Source organism: Equus asinus, chromosome 30 (assembly GCF_041296235.1).
Source record: "Equus asinus isolate D_3611 breed Donkey chromosome 30, EquAss-T2T_v2, whole genome shotgun sequence".
Lineage (NCBI taxonomy): Eukaryota > Metazoa > Chordata > Mammalia > Perissodactyla > Equidae > Equus > Equus asinus.
In genome coordinates, this window is record NC_091819.1 from 26,983,738 (window position 1) to 26,995,888 (window position 12,151).

The following is a 12,151-nucleotide window of genomic DNA, read 5'->3' on the forward strand; positions in this document are numbered from 1 at the left end:
AATAAAACGAGAGTTCTTGCTGTCTTTGCAGGTGATAAACAAAGGACTCTTTTTCTTCGGAACACTGATAGCCATCAGCAGTACCTACCTACTTACGCGCTGCATGTCACCGAGAACCCTGGACTACTTGAGAAGACCATGGGACTGGGTCACTTACTTCCAGAATACAGGATGAAGTCAATAGCAGGTGATATAAAGGTTTTGAAGTAGCAAATACTTGATTTCTCTGTAATCAAAACTAAGGATCAAAACCATGTTTCCATCACCATATTTAATTCACTAATGGAAGATATTTGTCAGCTTATAATTAAATTCAGTGTAGAATTTCTCTGTGTTCATTGCAATATTGGGAAAAAAACCCACCCACCACTTTAAGTTGCAACACGCAACTTCCCCACATCACTATGCTGAAGCCCGGTCATTCTAAATATAGTAACAGTGTAATGACTAAGATGTCTTTCACTTCTCAAAAAGTAAGGCCCCAGAAGCCTCGAAGAAGACACTGATCACAATTTGTCTTTAAAGGAAACAATAGAGGTCATGAAAGGATTGACTCAACACCCTGGACTAAAAATTACAATTTGCCTAATATGTAAACCACACTTTCATCACCTGGATGGAACTGACCTAAGCACAGGGCTCAGATTCACCTGATAAAACTAGAAATGTAAATGAGGAATTCGGGTGCTCTAGAGAGTACAAAATGAATGGATTTTATTTCCCAGTCTTCAAATGCCAGTATTACCTTCTGAAGATTGAAAACAGGCTATTAATGCCATACTAAGTGAAGGATAGGGAGGGTTTTAGTGATAAATTAAATATCTACTTAAACAAGAGAGTGGAGAGGAAACAAGGGGAGACAGTCTTTGCAGAACTATGAAGTCATATTTCATTCCATTTCAGACTCTCAGAAGCAATTTACCGACTTATGCTTGAGCTACAGGCTGTGGCAGAGCCAGCAATAAACTTGAGTTTTAAAAGTTCATGCAGTGAAAATGTTTTCTTTCACTCTTCCTTCTTCAATGGGCCGACTAAATCATGTAGAAGTCTTTCAAACATGATTAATTATGAAGACCAGTAGGACAGTCACCTAAGAAATAAAAATTAGGCAATAAAATGAAATGATTCAGTGTTTCTTTTCCATACTGTCAAAGAAATCCTTGAGCTCTGATAATCCATGTTTACTCTAAACAACGACTCATGGAAAAATGGCCTCTTCACTAACACTGACCATTAATCACCCAATGAACTGACTGAAGAGCAAAGAAGATTAAATATCACATTTTATGACTACAGTTCTACACCTTACTTTCCTCTCCCTTCAAATGTAGGTTTGTTTGGTTTTTTGCTTGGAACTCCTTTTCTAAATGCAGAACGCTTGGCTAAATTGTGGGAAATTATTCAAAGGAGAGGGGAACCCTGCCATGGTCCTGTTTAAAATGAAATATACGCCTATCTGTCACCAACACCATCTTCTCCGTGTACATCCTCTACTAATGCATGATTACCTATACACCACGATTTTACCTTGAAATTCACCATCCTATTTTCTTTGCTGTGATACTTTCAGTAGTGTCTTCTAGAGCTTGCTCAGCAGCACATTCATCCGAAATTCCTCTTTATCCTACTACACAGACAGCAACAGTCTTTTGTTTCAGGTAAAGTTAGGAGATTTTCTTTTTCATCCTAGAATTGTCTCTTTCATAAATTTGATTGGCCAAACATTTGACGTGACACTAAATAGGACCCAACACTACGGGAAATTCAAGATTTTCTAGCTATTTCACACCTGTGTGCGAGACAAAGTTATTTCTACAGCTAAATATTTGAGAGAAATGTATTATGTGCCTTGGGAAATATGGTCATTTAAAAACTATATTTGAAATGAAAATTTCCAACATGTTAGAAATTGATGGTGCCAGACATCCATCTTGTGCCACAACTGGTTTGTCATTATGTAAAGCACCCATTGAATTAAAAGAATTTGTCTTGCTCGATTGCTACTGGAAGCCAGAGAGCACACGGGCAGTTCGGATTTCCTGCTGGGCCACCAAAGTTCTGTTGATATTACATAGATGGGGATTGACTCCCAAATAGTCCTTGTAATGGAAATCTAAAAGCGGTGTCCGACATAAGGCCCCGTCTTTCATTATTACTAGCCATTCCTATAAAGGACGAACTTGTATTACTTCAACCTTTGACCCATTGATTTTGTCACTGTCGTGGACTGATAGCGATTCATCACTGGTGATGATAAAAATGATGGAAGAAGAGTTGAAAGTCACTTTTTTCTTTGGCCTGTCCCCGTCTTTCTGTGACATCACAATGGGTCTGATCTGCATTTCACTGCCAACTGGTGGTTGGTCTTTAGCAGGCCGCTGGCATCTCAGCAGTCGGAAACAGAGGAGCTGCGAAAGGGATCTTCGAAACTGGGCAGAGAGAGAATAAAGTTGAATATTAAGTAGAAGTTTGGCCCTTAATCTGGATTAACATTCAAGAAAATTAGTTGAATTTAATTGGGGTTTTTAAAAAAATTTGTCAGCTTATGTCGGTGTGGGTTAAGGTAGTAATGCTCAGATCTAGCTAAGCAACCCTGGAGTTTCTTTCATGTCTTTTATTTATTATAATTCTTCTTAACCAGACCACATAGGAATATTTCAATACTTCATAATCTCCATAGATTCAAGTTGTGTGCACCTTTTAGGAGGGCAGCTAGATCTATTTCTCTGAGGGATATTCACAAATATTCAGTGAGCTCCTACTGGTGACAGCCACTGTGCTACAATCTGGGGATATTGTGGGCAGCAAAGACAGACAGGCCCTTCCTGGCATAGTTTACAGCCTAGTGAACTCACTTATGTTCCCTTAATTAGGTGAAGAATTTTTTTTTTTTCCCATCAAGATTATGAATCAATTGGAGAAAAAAGACTACAGCAGAGAGTGCTAGTGTTCACCAGCACCCATGACTCATCTCTGTGTCCCGGGTACAACACTGAACCATATTTCTCTGCCCCCTTTCAGGGGCTCCTCTGTGCTCTTCTCCTTCTACTAGAACCTTGGAGGTCAAGGTCTGAAGATGGTAACATCACAGCATGGAAGAAACCTAGATTCCTACGTGACTGCATGGAGCAGATCCCATCTCCACCAAATACCCTGGACCGTGGACTCTGATCTGAATGAGGAATAAACTCTTTCTTGTTAATCCATTGAAATGTTAGGATTTTTTGTTACAATAGTTAGTCTATCATAACCAATAAAACATAAATACAAAGTTACTTAATTTAATTTTTATTCCCTTTGTTTAGAGCGAAATAAAATGGTAATACATGGGCTTTCCCAGATCAGGAAATGTCAATGAAAAATATAATAAATAGCTACGTTGATTTCTGTCTTCTTTGAACTCCATTTATATACGAGTTAGCATTTAGTTTATACTCACATTTAAAAATATTTGTGTGAGACTTCATTTATTCACCAAACTATTGTTTCGTATGTCAAGTGCTAAAGATTCATTATTCTAAGGATTAAATACAGTATGTATGTCAACAAATGTTTTCTCCTATAAATGGTAAACTCATTGAGGGTAAGGACCATTGTTTTACTTGTTTGTTTATTATGTCTTTTAGACTACATTAGAAATTCAGAATCTTGGGCACCCAGACCATGCTGAATCAGAAATACACACTTTTTTTAACAAGATCTACAGTTGCGATGTATGCACATTAAAGTTTTAAAAACACTGGTTTATAGCCCATTGGCCCAGAGAAAGGACACAAAAAATAACTGTTAGTTATTATATTTAAAATGTACTTATTTGCCTGTTGAGGTGGCAATCCTTAAAATATGGAGATCTTATACTCCTTCAGAAAATTAAAGCTAGAATCCACCATCTCACTGGAAAAATTCACATGTGCATATTCTCAAGAAGTTTTATAGGAGCTGGCCTCGTGGTGCAGCGGTGAAGTTCGCAAGTCCCACTTCAGCAGCCCAGGGTTCACAGGTTCTGATCCAGGGGTGCAGACCTACGCACTGCTTGGCAAGCCATGCTGTGGCAGGCATTCCACACATGAAGTAGAGGAAGATGGGCACGGATGTTAGCTGAGGGCCAATCTTCCTCAGCAAAAAGAGGAGGATTGGCAGCAGATGTTAGCTCAAGGCTAATCTTCCTCAACCAATAATGATAATAATAATAAAGATTTATAAACAATTTCAGGAGTTCCAATGGCTCTCCTGAGGCCAATTCAAGTAATTCTCAGAATCTAAGGATTCCAAGTTAAACATCTCTGGGTTCAAGGAAATAGACAAATGGGAGTCAACATGAAAGGGAGAGAAAGGCCATCAGTGAAAGGAAATTGAAGGCATATAAGAGTAAGCTCATGGAGAAGGTAAACCAACAACATTCAGGAGAAAAGAAAGGCATAAGAAGAAAGAGGAGATTTAGCACTGAACATTGGGAGGTTAAAAAGTGCCCTCTTCTTCCAAACGCTTCAGCTGTCAGAGTGGTTATTTTGCCTGTAACTAATATGACTTACTTTAAAATTCCAATATCATAATGAACCATTATTCATAACTTTTAAATTCTCTGATCTTTAAACTTTGTAAATTAGAGGCTCTGCTTCAAATCAGACATAATGAGGGCTCTTGTAGGCATGAGTGACAACCATCAAGTCAAAACCTTCCTACTACAGAAACAGATAATAAGCTTCCCAGCAGATCTAGAGGAAGTTTCTTGAGCCAAGTTAATTTTAGCTACACATTGGCCGTGGCGTGTGAATAACACCCCAACCAATGACTAACAGAACCCATAACCGCAAGTGAGGATTTTTGAGCATGGACTCTTGAGAGTCAAGCAAACCAGGTTCAAATTCAGGAACCAAAAACTCCTGTATCAGACGATTTATTTAACCTCTGAACCTGTTTCAAAATCCATAAATAAAATAAGGAATAATATTAGTGCCTATTTCATGATGTTTTGTAAAGATAAAGGGTGTAACCTGCAAAGTACAGTGAAGAATTTTACATGAATTATTAACTTTGATTGTGGCTGTTAGTATTACTAGATGTAAAATGTTTTCTGATGAATTAAATATTAATTTTAATAGAATTATACCTAACAAGTGTAAATTTCCATTGGCAAATCTTAGAATTGTTATTATTTTCTTTTGGAATATCCTATATTTCTTCCTGAACCCTTTACTTTCCTGTAAAATTCTTGATTTAGGTTTTTATCATTGAAGCTGCTCTGAATAATCTGTATAAAAGTATTATATTTTCAAACAATCCTACCCACATGGTGAAAACAATTAGTTAATTACAAAGCTTACCTTTCTGATCGTGAAGATATAAATAATCGGATTATATATAGTGCTTGATTTAGCAAAGAGATATGAAACAATAGATACTGTTGGAGTGACCAGGTGTCCATAACCATTAGCCACCAAGAAACAGATCACAATGTAAGGCATCCAAAAGATCAGGAAGGTGAATATCATAAAAAAGCACATTTTGGCCAGTTTCTTTTCATATCTTAAAATCTTCATCACTTGAATTGTCTGAAGATCTTCAACACAACGAAGCTACAGAAAGAACAATGAAAGGAAAGGGTTGAAAATGAAAGAGCCACTGTCTTTGTTGTTTTTCTGATAGATATTCAGACAACATTAACAGAAGCCCAACCTTAACAGAAAGAGAACTGAATAGGACCTTGGGGGCCTGACTTCTGATGCAGGCCCTACAGCCGGGCCCAGACCTTAACCCCTCTGGGTCTCAGCCTCCTCATCTCTGATGTAGTACATTGAGCCACATAGCCTCTTAGATCCTTTAAGGGGTTTTAATGTTTTCTAATTTATTTAGAGAACAATACCATGTATTATTTTGCCTTGATCTTCAAGTTGCTAAGAGACGGCTTGAAAGAGTCATGATAAATTGGAAGCAATTTCTCCATGATTCTGGAAACTCGTTTATCCAGAGCATAATCCTCAAATTCTCAAACCAGGCAGCAAACCTGTGATGTCAGGAGTTCTGCATGGGTAAGTCTACAGCCAGTCTTGATGAGAACTTAATTCGCAAACGAATTCTTACTGGAGACTGCTTAGACTTCCGACTCACAGCTGACGACTGGAACGTGGGATGGGAGGAGGCCTTTGTTCCCAGGTGGTTTTCTCAGTGGCAGGAGAGAGCACTTGGTAAAACCCAGGGAGCCCCATTCCTCTAAAGTCAGCATACCTACTCCTGGTTTGTCCCCATTAAAGGTATTGAAGACTAACGGCCTACAGCCTGAAAGTTCTTCGAGTTTCTCAGATAAAAGCTCCTTTAGAAGTTCCTCCTATTATTGCTATAAATGTGCTATTTAGGTGAGGGGGAGAACATTCCTGTACACCAAAAGTACGTTCTTAAATTAAAGGGCTATTTCTGACCATCCTAAGAAGCTAATTTTGCTACAAAAATACAAATGGTTTACATACTGATAAAAAAAAAAAGCAATCTGGCATACTGTTTTGACTTAGTCTATCATTTTAACCTGCAAAATTTATTGCATTTCAACAAACTCTAAGTGTTCCTTCTATTTCTAGCATTATCATAAAAATTAAGGAAAAAAACTTCCATGTAAATCAGTTAGAACAGGTGTTTATAGTATTTGAAAGTAAATTTGAACTGATACATCTAAATTATTATCTAAAATTATATTTAAGAAACTATGTTCTTATAAGAATTGCACATTCATATTGACAAAGAATAGAAGAAGACGTGGATAATTAAAATGGCTAATTTTTCTTAGAGTGGAAAGAATGTGTGAGTGAGAGAGTGAGTGTTAAATGTCTGGTACTATTACTATCTATTTTAAAAGAAACTATTTTATGTAATGTGATAAAATATTATTCTATTTTCAGAACAGCATTTTTTAGGGGGTGGGAGGTTTTCCTTAGAGTTTTTCAGAAGGTTGTGGAGTTCTAGGAAAAGCTCCAGATTTGGAATTAGAAGATCGGGCGTTATATCCCAGATTCACCACTTCTGCTCCCTGGGTGACGCTGAGCAATTCAGTTGCCTTCTCTGAGAGTCAAGATTAAAGGAGGTTAAAACGGAGAACCTACTAGAGTTAAGAGAAGTTGGGTTCCAGTTCCACACAAGACTTTGTGGAATTGTTTTTGAAATTAAATATTTATATTTGAATTATATTTGAAACTAACAAACTTATATCTTACGCATATGTATTTTTATGATACTACAGGATATTAGGAATCACGATTTTTGACTCCTCAGAGTTCCAATCAACTAGTAATAGAACCACATTTCAATGATCTGTCCCCCAGGGCCCCACTATCTGGGGCCCAACAGTTTTATTGGTACCATTTTATGGGCAAGCCAATCCCCATCCTCTCTTGCCATTTATCAAAGCGGAGCACTCATTTATCATCTTGGGATTACATGCATGCTACAGAAGTTAATTTATGAAAATATTGGCCTATATTTTCCCAGTTCCTCTTTGGTATAAGGAGAAGATCCTGACTAACGTTTCAGACTTTTTGGGTTTGTAAATGTGAAGTTTCCATGGTTATTTTTCATTTATCTCTCTTTGGCCTCTTTGTTTCATCATTCTCTATTCCTTCACTCAGCTCAGTCAATGTTTTCCAAACAGAGAGCTCTCCTCCATGTCTCCCCCATCTTTATTCATTTGAGGATATTTTTCAAAATTGCTAAGAATGAAGCAAAAGCTCATCCCGGTTAAATCTGTCCTACAGGATGAACTGCTTCAGACAAATTTTCCAGAATTCCCTCTAAGTGTTCTCTGCCCATAGAAACGCAGATGCTCAGTGCTCATTGATCCAGACACCTGTAGATTTTCAAAGACATCACTGAGTCCTCATTCTCAGGTGAGTAGCTATGTGTCCACTGCTGCTGGGGGTCACCCCTCTGGAGAAGAAAACAGAGGCAAACGCTGGCACCAAGTTCTGTGTTGAGGTTACTGCGCAGTCTAAAGTCAAGTCTCTTTGTGCTTCCACCACTTCCCCTTCCTGCGCCCTCTGCCTGTAACTCCTTCCAAAAATAGTCTCTGATCACCTATTGCATGCAGGTACTGTTCCAGCTGTAAGTGAAAAAATAAATAAGATGGGGTCTCTCTCTTGAAGAATTCACTATTTCATGAGGGGGACGTGCACACAAACATTCTGCTTTACAGGTGACACATGCCATGAGGGAGGTGACCAGGGAGAGCTTTGGGATACACAGGCTAAGAGCAAGAAGATCCTGAGCTCAGCCTTCTGAGGTGAGTTGGAGCTAGCCAAGTAAGGAGCAGAGACAGAATGTTCCAAAGGAAGTGTGTTAAGGCAAAGAAGTGAAGAACACATGCCAAGCTCCGGGAACAAGAAATACTGAAGCTGGCTGGATCCTCAGGTGGCAAGAGGGAGGGTGTGTCAAGAAATGAGACTGGACAGGCAGATAAGAGATGGCCATACAGGACCTGGTAGTCACACTCAGGGGCTTTATTTATTTATTTATTTATTTATTTATTTTTGAGGAAGATTAGCCCTGAGCTAACTACTGCCAGTCCTTCTCTTTTTTGCTGAGGAAGCCCGGCCCTGAGCTAACATCCGTACCCATCTTCCTCTGCTTTATATGTGGGGTGCCTACCACAGCATGGCGTGCCAAGCGGTGCCATGTCCGCACCCGGGATTTGAACCAGCGAACCCCAGGCCGCTGAGAAGCAGAATGTGCGAACTTAACCGCTGCACCACCAGGCTGGCCTCTATTTTTAATCTTGAAGGCAATGGAACCCCTAAAAGATTTTAAGCTGAGCAGGGACATGAGAAAATTTGCCTTTGAGAACACTTATTCTGGTGGCAGTATGGAAAAAAGGGATTAGAGGAAAGTAAGAATACAGGAAGAAAAACTAAAGTCTTTTTGAATTGAGTCTGTGGCAGTGGGAGAGGAAAAAAAGGATATAAGGAAAAATATTCGAGGTCAAATAGATAAAAATTGATAATTGGTTGGATGCAGGGGAAGACATGAATAAGGAATAGTCAAAGATTACTGCCTGATTTCTGGCTTAGATAGCTAGGAATGAGGAACACTTACTGAGAATGGGAATGGAGGAGTAGCAGATTTGGGGAGAAAGATGACCAATTCATCTTCACACATGCTGAATTTGACAAGTCTGTGGACCAAAAGTGGAGGTGTTCAATAGCCAATTGACTGTGAAGATCTGACAGAGGTCAGAAGAACAACCTGATCAGAAATAGAGATTTCAAAGTCACCAAGCTATTGTTAGAAGGAGAGATCCTGGCGGTATGTGAGATGGCCCAAGGTTAGTGTGCAGTATGAGATGAAAGCTAAACAGAGAATGCTGGCGAGGCCCGAGGCAAAGAAGCCCTTGAAAGACTTAAGATGGGGCCAGAGAGTTAGCAGTAAAGATATGAGAGAATGGGGTACTAGAAACAACAGGAGGAGAAAATCACAGTTAAAGTGGAAGGTGTCAACAGCATCACAAGTCTCAAATGTCACAAATAAAAAAAAAGGAAACAGAAATGTGTCCATTGGATCTAACATTTGGGAGGTCATCAATGACCTTAATGAGGGCTGTCTCCGTGAGAGTGTGGTAGAGGAAAGGGGTGCCAATTTGCAATGAGTTGAGGGTAAATGCTAGGTGAACTCACTAAACTACACTCTTTGAGGCAGGGGCTCTATCTTATACATTGTTAGATCCTCAGAGCCTAGTAAACGTCTCAGTCAGCTTGGGCTTCCATAATAAAATACCATAGACTGAGTGGCTCACACAACAGAAATTTACTTCTCACGGATCTGGAGGCTGGGAAGTCTAAGATCAAGGTGCCAACAAGCTCGGCTTGGAGATGACTGCCTTCTCCTCTGCGTTCTCACATGGTGGAGAGAGAGGGAAAGAAAGAGCACACTCCGGCCTCCCTGCCTCTTCTCATCAGGGCACTAGTCCCATCATGAGGGCCCACTCTCATGACATCATAGAACCCTATTACCTCCTAAAGGCCCACCTCCAATACCATCAGTTGGGCATGTAGGCTTCCACATATGAATTTTGGGAGGACAAAAACATTCAGTCCATAACAGTAAGTAACAGGTGCATTCTAGATACTCAGTAAATACTGGTCAAACGAATGCTTAATGAGTGATGATGCAGCACGAAAGCCACTAAGGATTCTGTGAGTTGGCAGTGACAAGGAGAGAAACAAAATGATAACTAGAGGGAGTTGAGAGTAGATTTTGCTTTTGAATTAAATTAGCATGGTTATATATTCAGAGGAAAGAGCGAGTAGTAAGGGAGAGATTGAACATATAAGTGAAAGAGAAGATTATTACTTGAGAGAGGTCCCTGGGGCAGAGAATGAGGTTGGGGGGAAAACCAGAATCTAGGATCAGCTTGGTCCCGAGAGATCTCTCCCATTACCCTGTAACTGAAGAAAGAGGTCGAAGGAGGAGTGTGAACACGGAGGCTTGCATAAACGGGGGCAGGGATTTGAGGAATTTCTCCATAACGGCTTTATTTTGCCCAAAAAATAAGCATGATTATTTGATAAGAATGAGGGGGCTAGTAGGGAAAGAATTTAAAATGAGAATGGAGGGTCTGTAGCAGCAATTGCGTAGAGAGAGTGCAACATCTAGAGATCCAAAGATTGCTAGACACGACCGAGAGGACACCTGAGTATGGACACTGGGAACCCAGTGTGGGTTTTCTCCAGCTCCTCTTTGTGGTCAGACTACAGGCATGGAGAAGATAGACAGTTGGGTTGATATGGGAATTTTTTCTTTTTTACAAAATAGATGTGTATGAAGAAAGGTGGAACATGGAAGTCGAGGGCAATAATCATGACCTCAAGTGACGCGCATGGCTAAGTTTGGTTAAAAAAAGAAAGAGGCGAAAGCTAGAGGGGTTTGGCAGAGAGAGCACGAGACTGGAGGGTTTTGATGAAGAAGACAACTGAGCAGGAAGAAGCAGCGAGGGAGGACGGGAAACATCCACGGATGAAGTTAGAGGCTGGGATGAGGCCTGTGCCCCAGCCTTGTTACTGCACACGTCCTCCTTGCTAGCACCCGCCGGGAAACCTGCTTGTGGTCACTTCTTGTCCTTTATGACTCCTGAGTGATTTCCAGACAAAATACCTGTACTGTTTTCTAGAGGTTTCTGTGACCTTTCAGTGAATAAAATCACGGGAAGTGTGGAATCCCCTTCGTTAGAGTTCTTCAATTCTAAGAATGCTGAAGAATGTAAGGGTTTGGTGGTTGTTGACCTTGTCTGTCCAAAACCCCTTTCCTTCCTTTTTCTGGTTAGAGAGCGGTGTAGAGAGAGTAAATGTTATTCCTCATTGAACTTTTCAGACAATGACTCATAGTGCAAAATCCCCTCAAACGGGAAGCTCCCTAGAGCTGCTCCTGCTGTGGGCAACTACTGATCAGGAAGGAAGGGTTTCATTCTCTTCCCCACAAAATTGTCTGCCATGGCCATGGTTTGGAGTGGGGCATTTGTAGTCTTCAACTCACCATTCGAATGGAATACAGGATATGGCCATAGCAATGGGCTATGACGCCCATGGGCACCACCAGGCAGCCAAGAAATAAGAAGAGCACAAAGGTGGAATCGTTGGCATCCTTGGATTTCCAGTCCACGGCGCAGCCCAGTCCATGTATGTCCAGGATGTACCTGTTCCAGCCCAGGAGAGGTGCTCCTGACCATGCCAGGGAGTACAGCCAGATGTAGGTAAGAGCCCTCCAGGCCCAGGAGAAATTGATCACTCTGGCGTGGACCACGCGGATATAACGCTCGTAGGCCAGCACAGTCAGGGTGGTTATGGAAACAATGCCTGCAGGAAGAGAAGGTGGACAGCACAGCATGGTGCAGGGCAGACACACACAACAGAGGCCACGCTTTCTCCACTGGAGGTACCTACAGAGCCTCTGCACCATGAGGGTTCTAAAGGCTGAAATACCCGGGAGGAATAACACCTCGCAGTCCCCAGGAAATTGGCTGGAAACATTTACCCTCACAAGAAAATGGAGACTAGAAAATAGCATGTGGATTACAGCAGCACAAAAATAAAAGCCCTAAACCCAGCCTCGCCCCAGCGATGCAGCTATTGCCTTAAATTTTCTGCCAAAGACACTCTGGAGCAAGTTGGCGAGTCGCCAA

At 40.7% G+C, this 12,151-nt stretch overlaps 2 protein-coding genes across 5 annotated transcripts in view; one reads left to right on the forward strand and one right to left on the reverse strand.

Moving 5' to 3' along the window:
- KMO (kynurenine 3-monooxygenase) overlaps positions 1–5,263 on the forward strand; it is a 57,188-nt gene extending 51,925 nt beyond the window's left edge. Inside the window, exons 15-16 of one of the 3 annotated variants that reach the window (XM_014858923.3) lie at positions 32–187; positions 3,022–5,263. In XM_014858923.3, coding sequence (XP_014714409.1) covers positions 32–175 — 144 coding nt within the window. In that variant the 3' untranslated portion in view covers positions 176–187; positions 3,022–5,263. Of the gene's footprint in view, positions 1–31; positions 984–3,021 lie in introns of those variants that run through there. The other 2 variants (XM_044762648.2, XM_070501623.1) reach the window with 2 other exon arrangements.
- OPN3 (opsin 3) overlaps positions 954–12,151 on the reverse strand; it is a 42,074-nt gene continuing 30,876 nt past the window's right edge. The window contains exons 2-5 of one of the 2 annotated variants that reach the window (XR_011499463.1): positions 11,506–11,825; positions 5,325–5,576; positions 1,528–2,429; positions 954–1,090 (exon numbers count right to left, since the gene is read on the reverse strand). Coding sequence is in view for 1 of the 2 variants with exons in the window: in XM_070501624.1 (XP_070357725.1) it covers positions 2,166–2,429; positions 5,325–5,576; positions 11,506–11,825 (836 nt within the window). In the remaining variant the exon portion in view is untranslated. Of the gene's footprint in view, positions 1,091–1,137; positions 2,430–5,324; positions 5,577–11,505; positions 11,826–12,151 lie in introns of those variants that run through there. The other variant, XM_070501624.1, reaches the window with a different exon arrangement.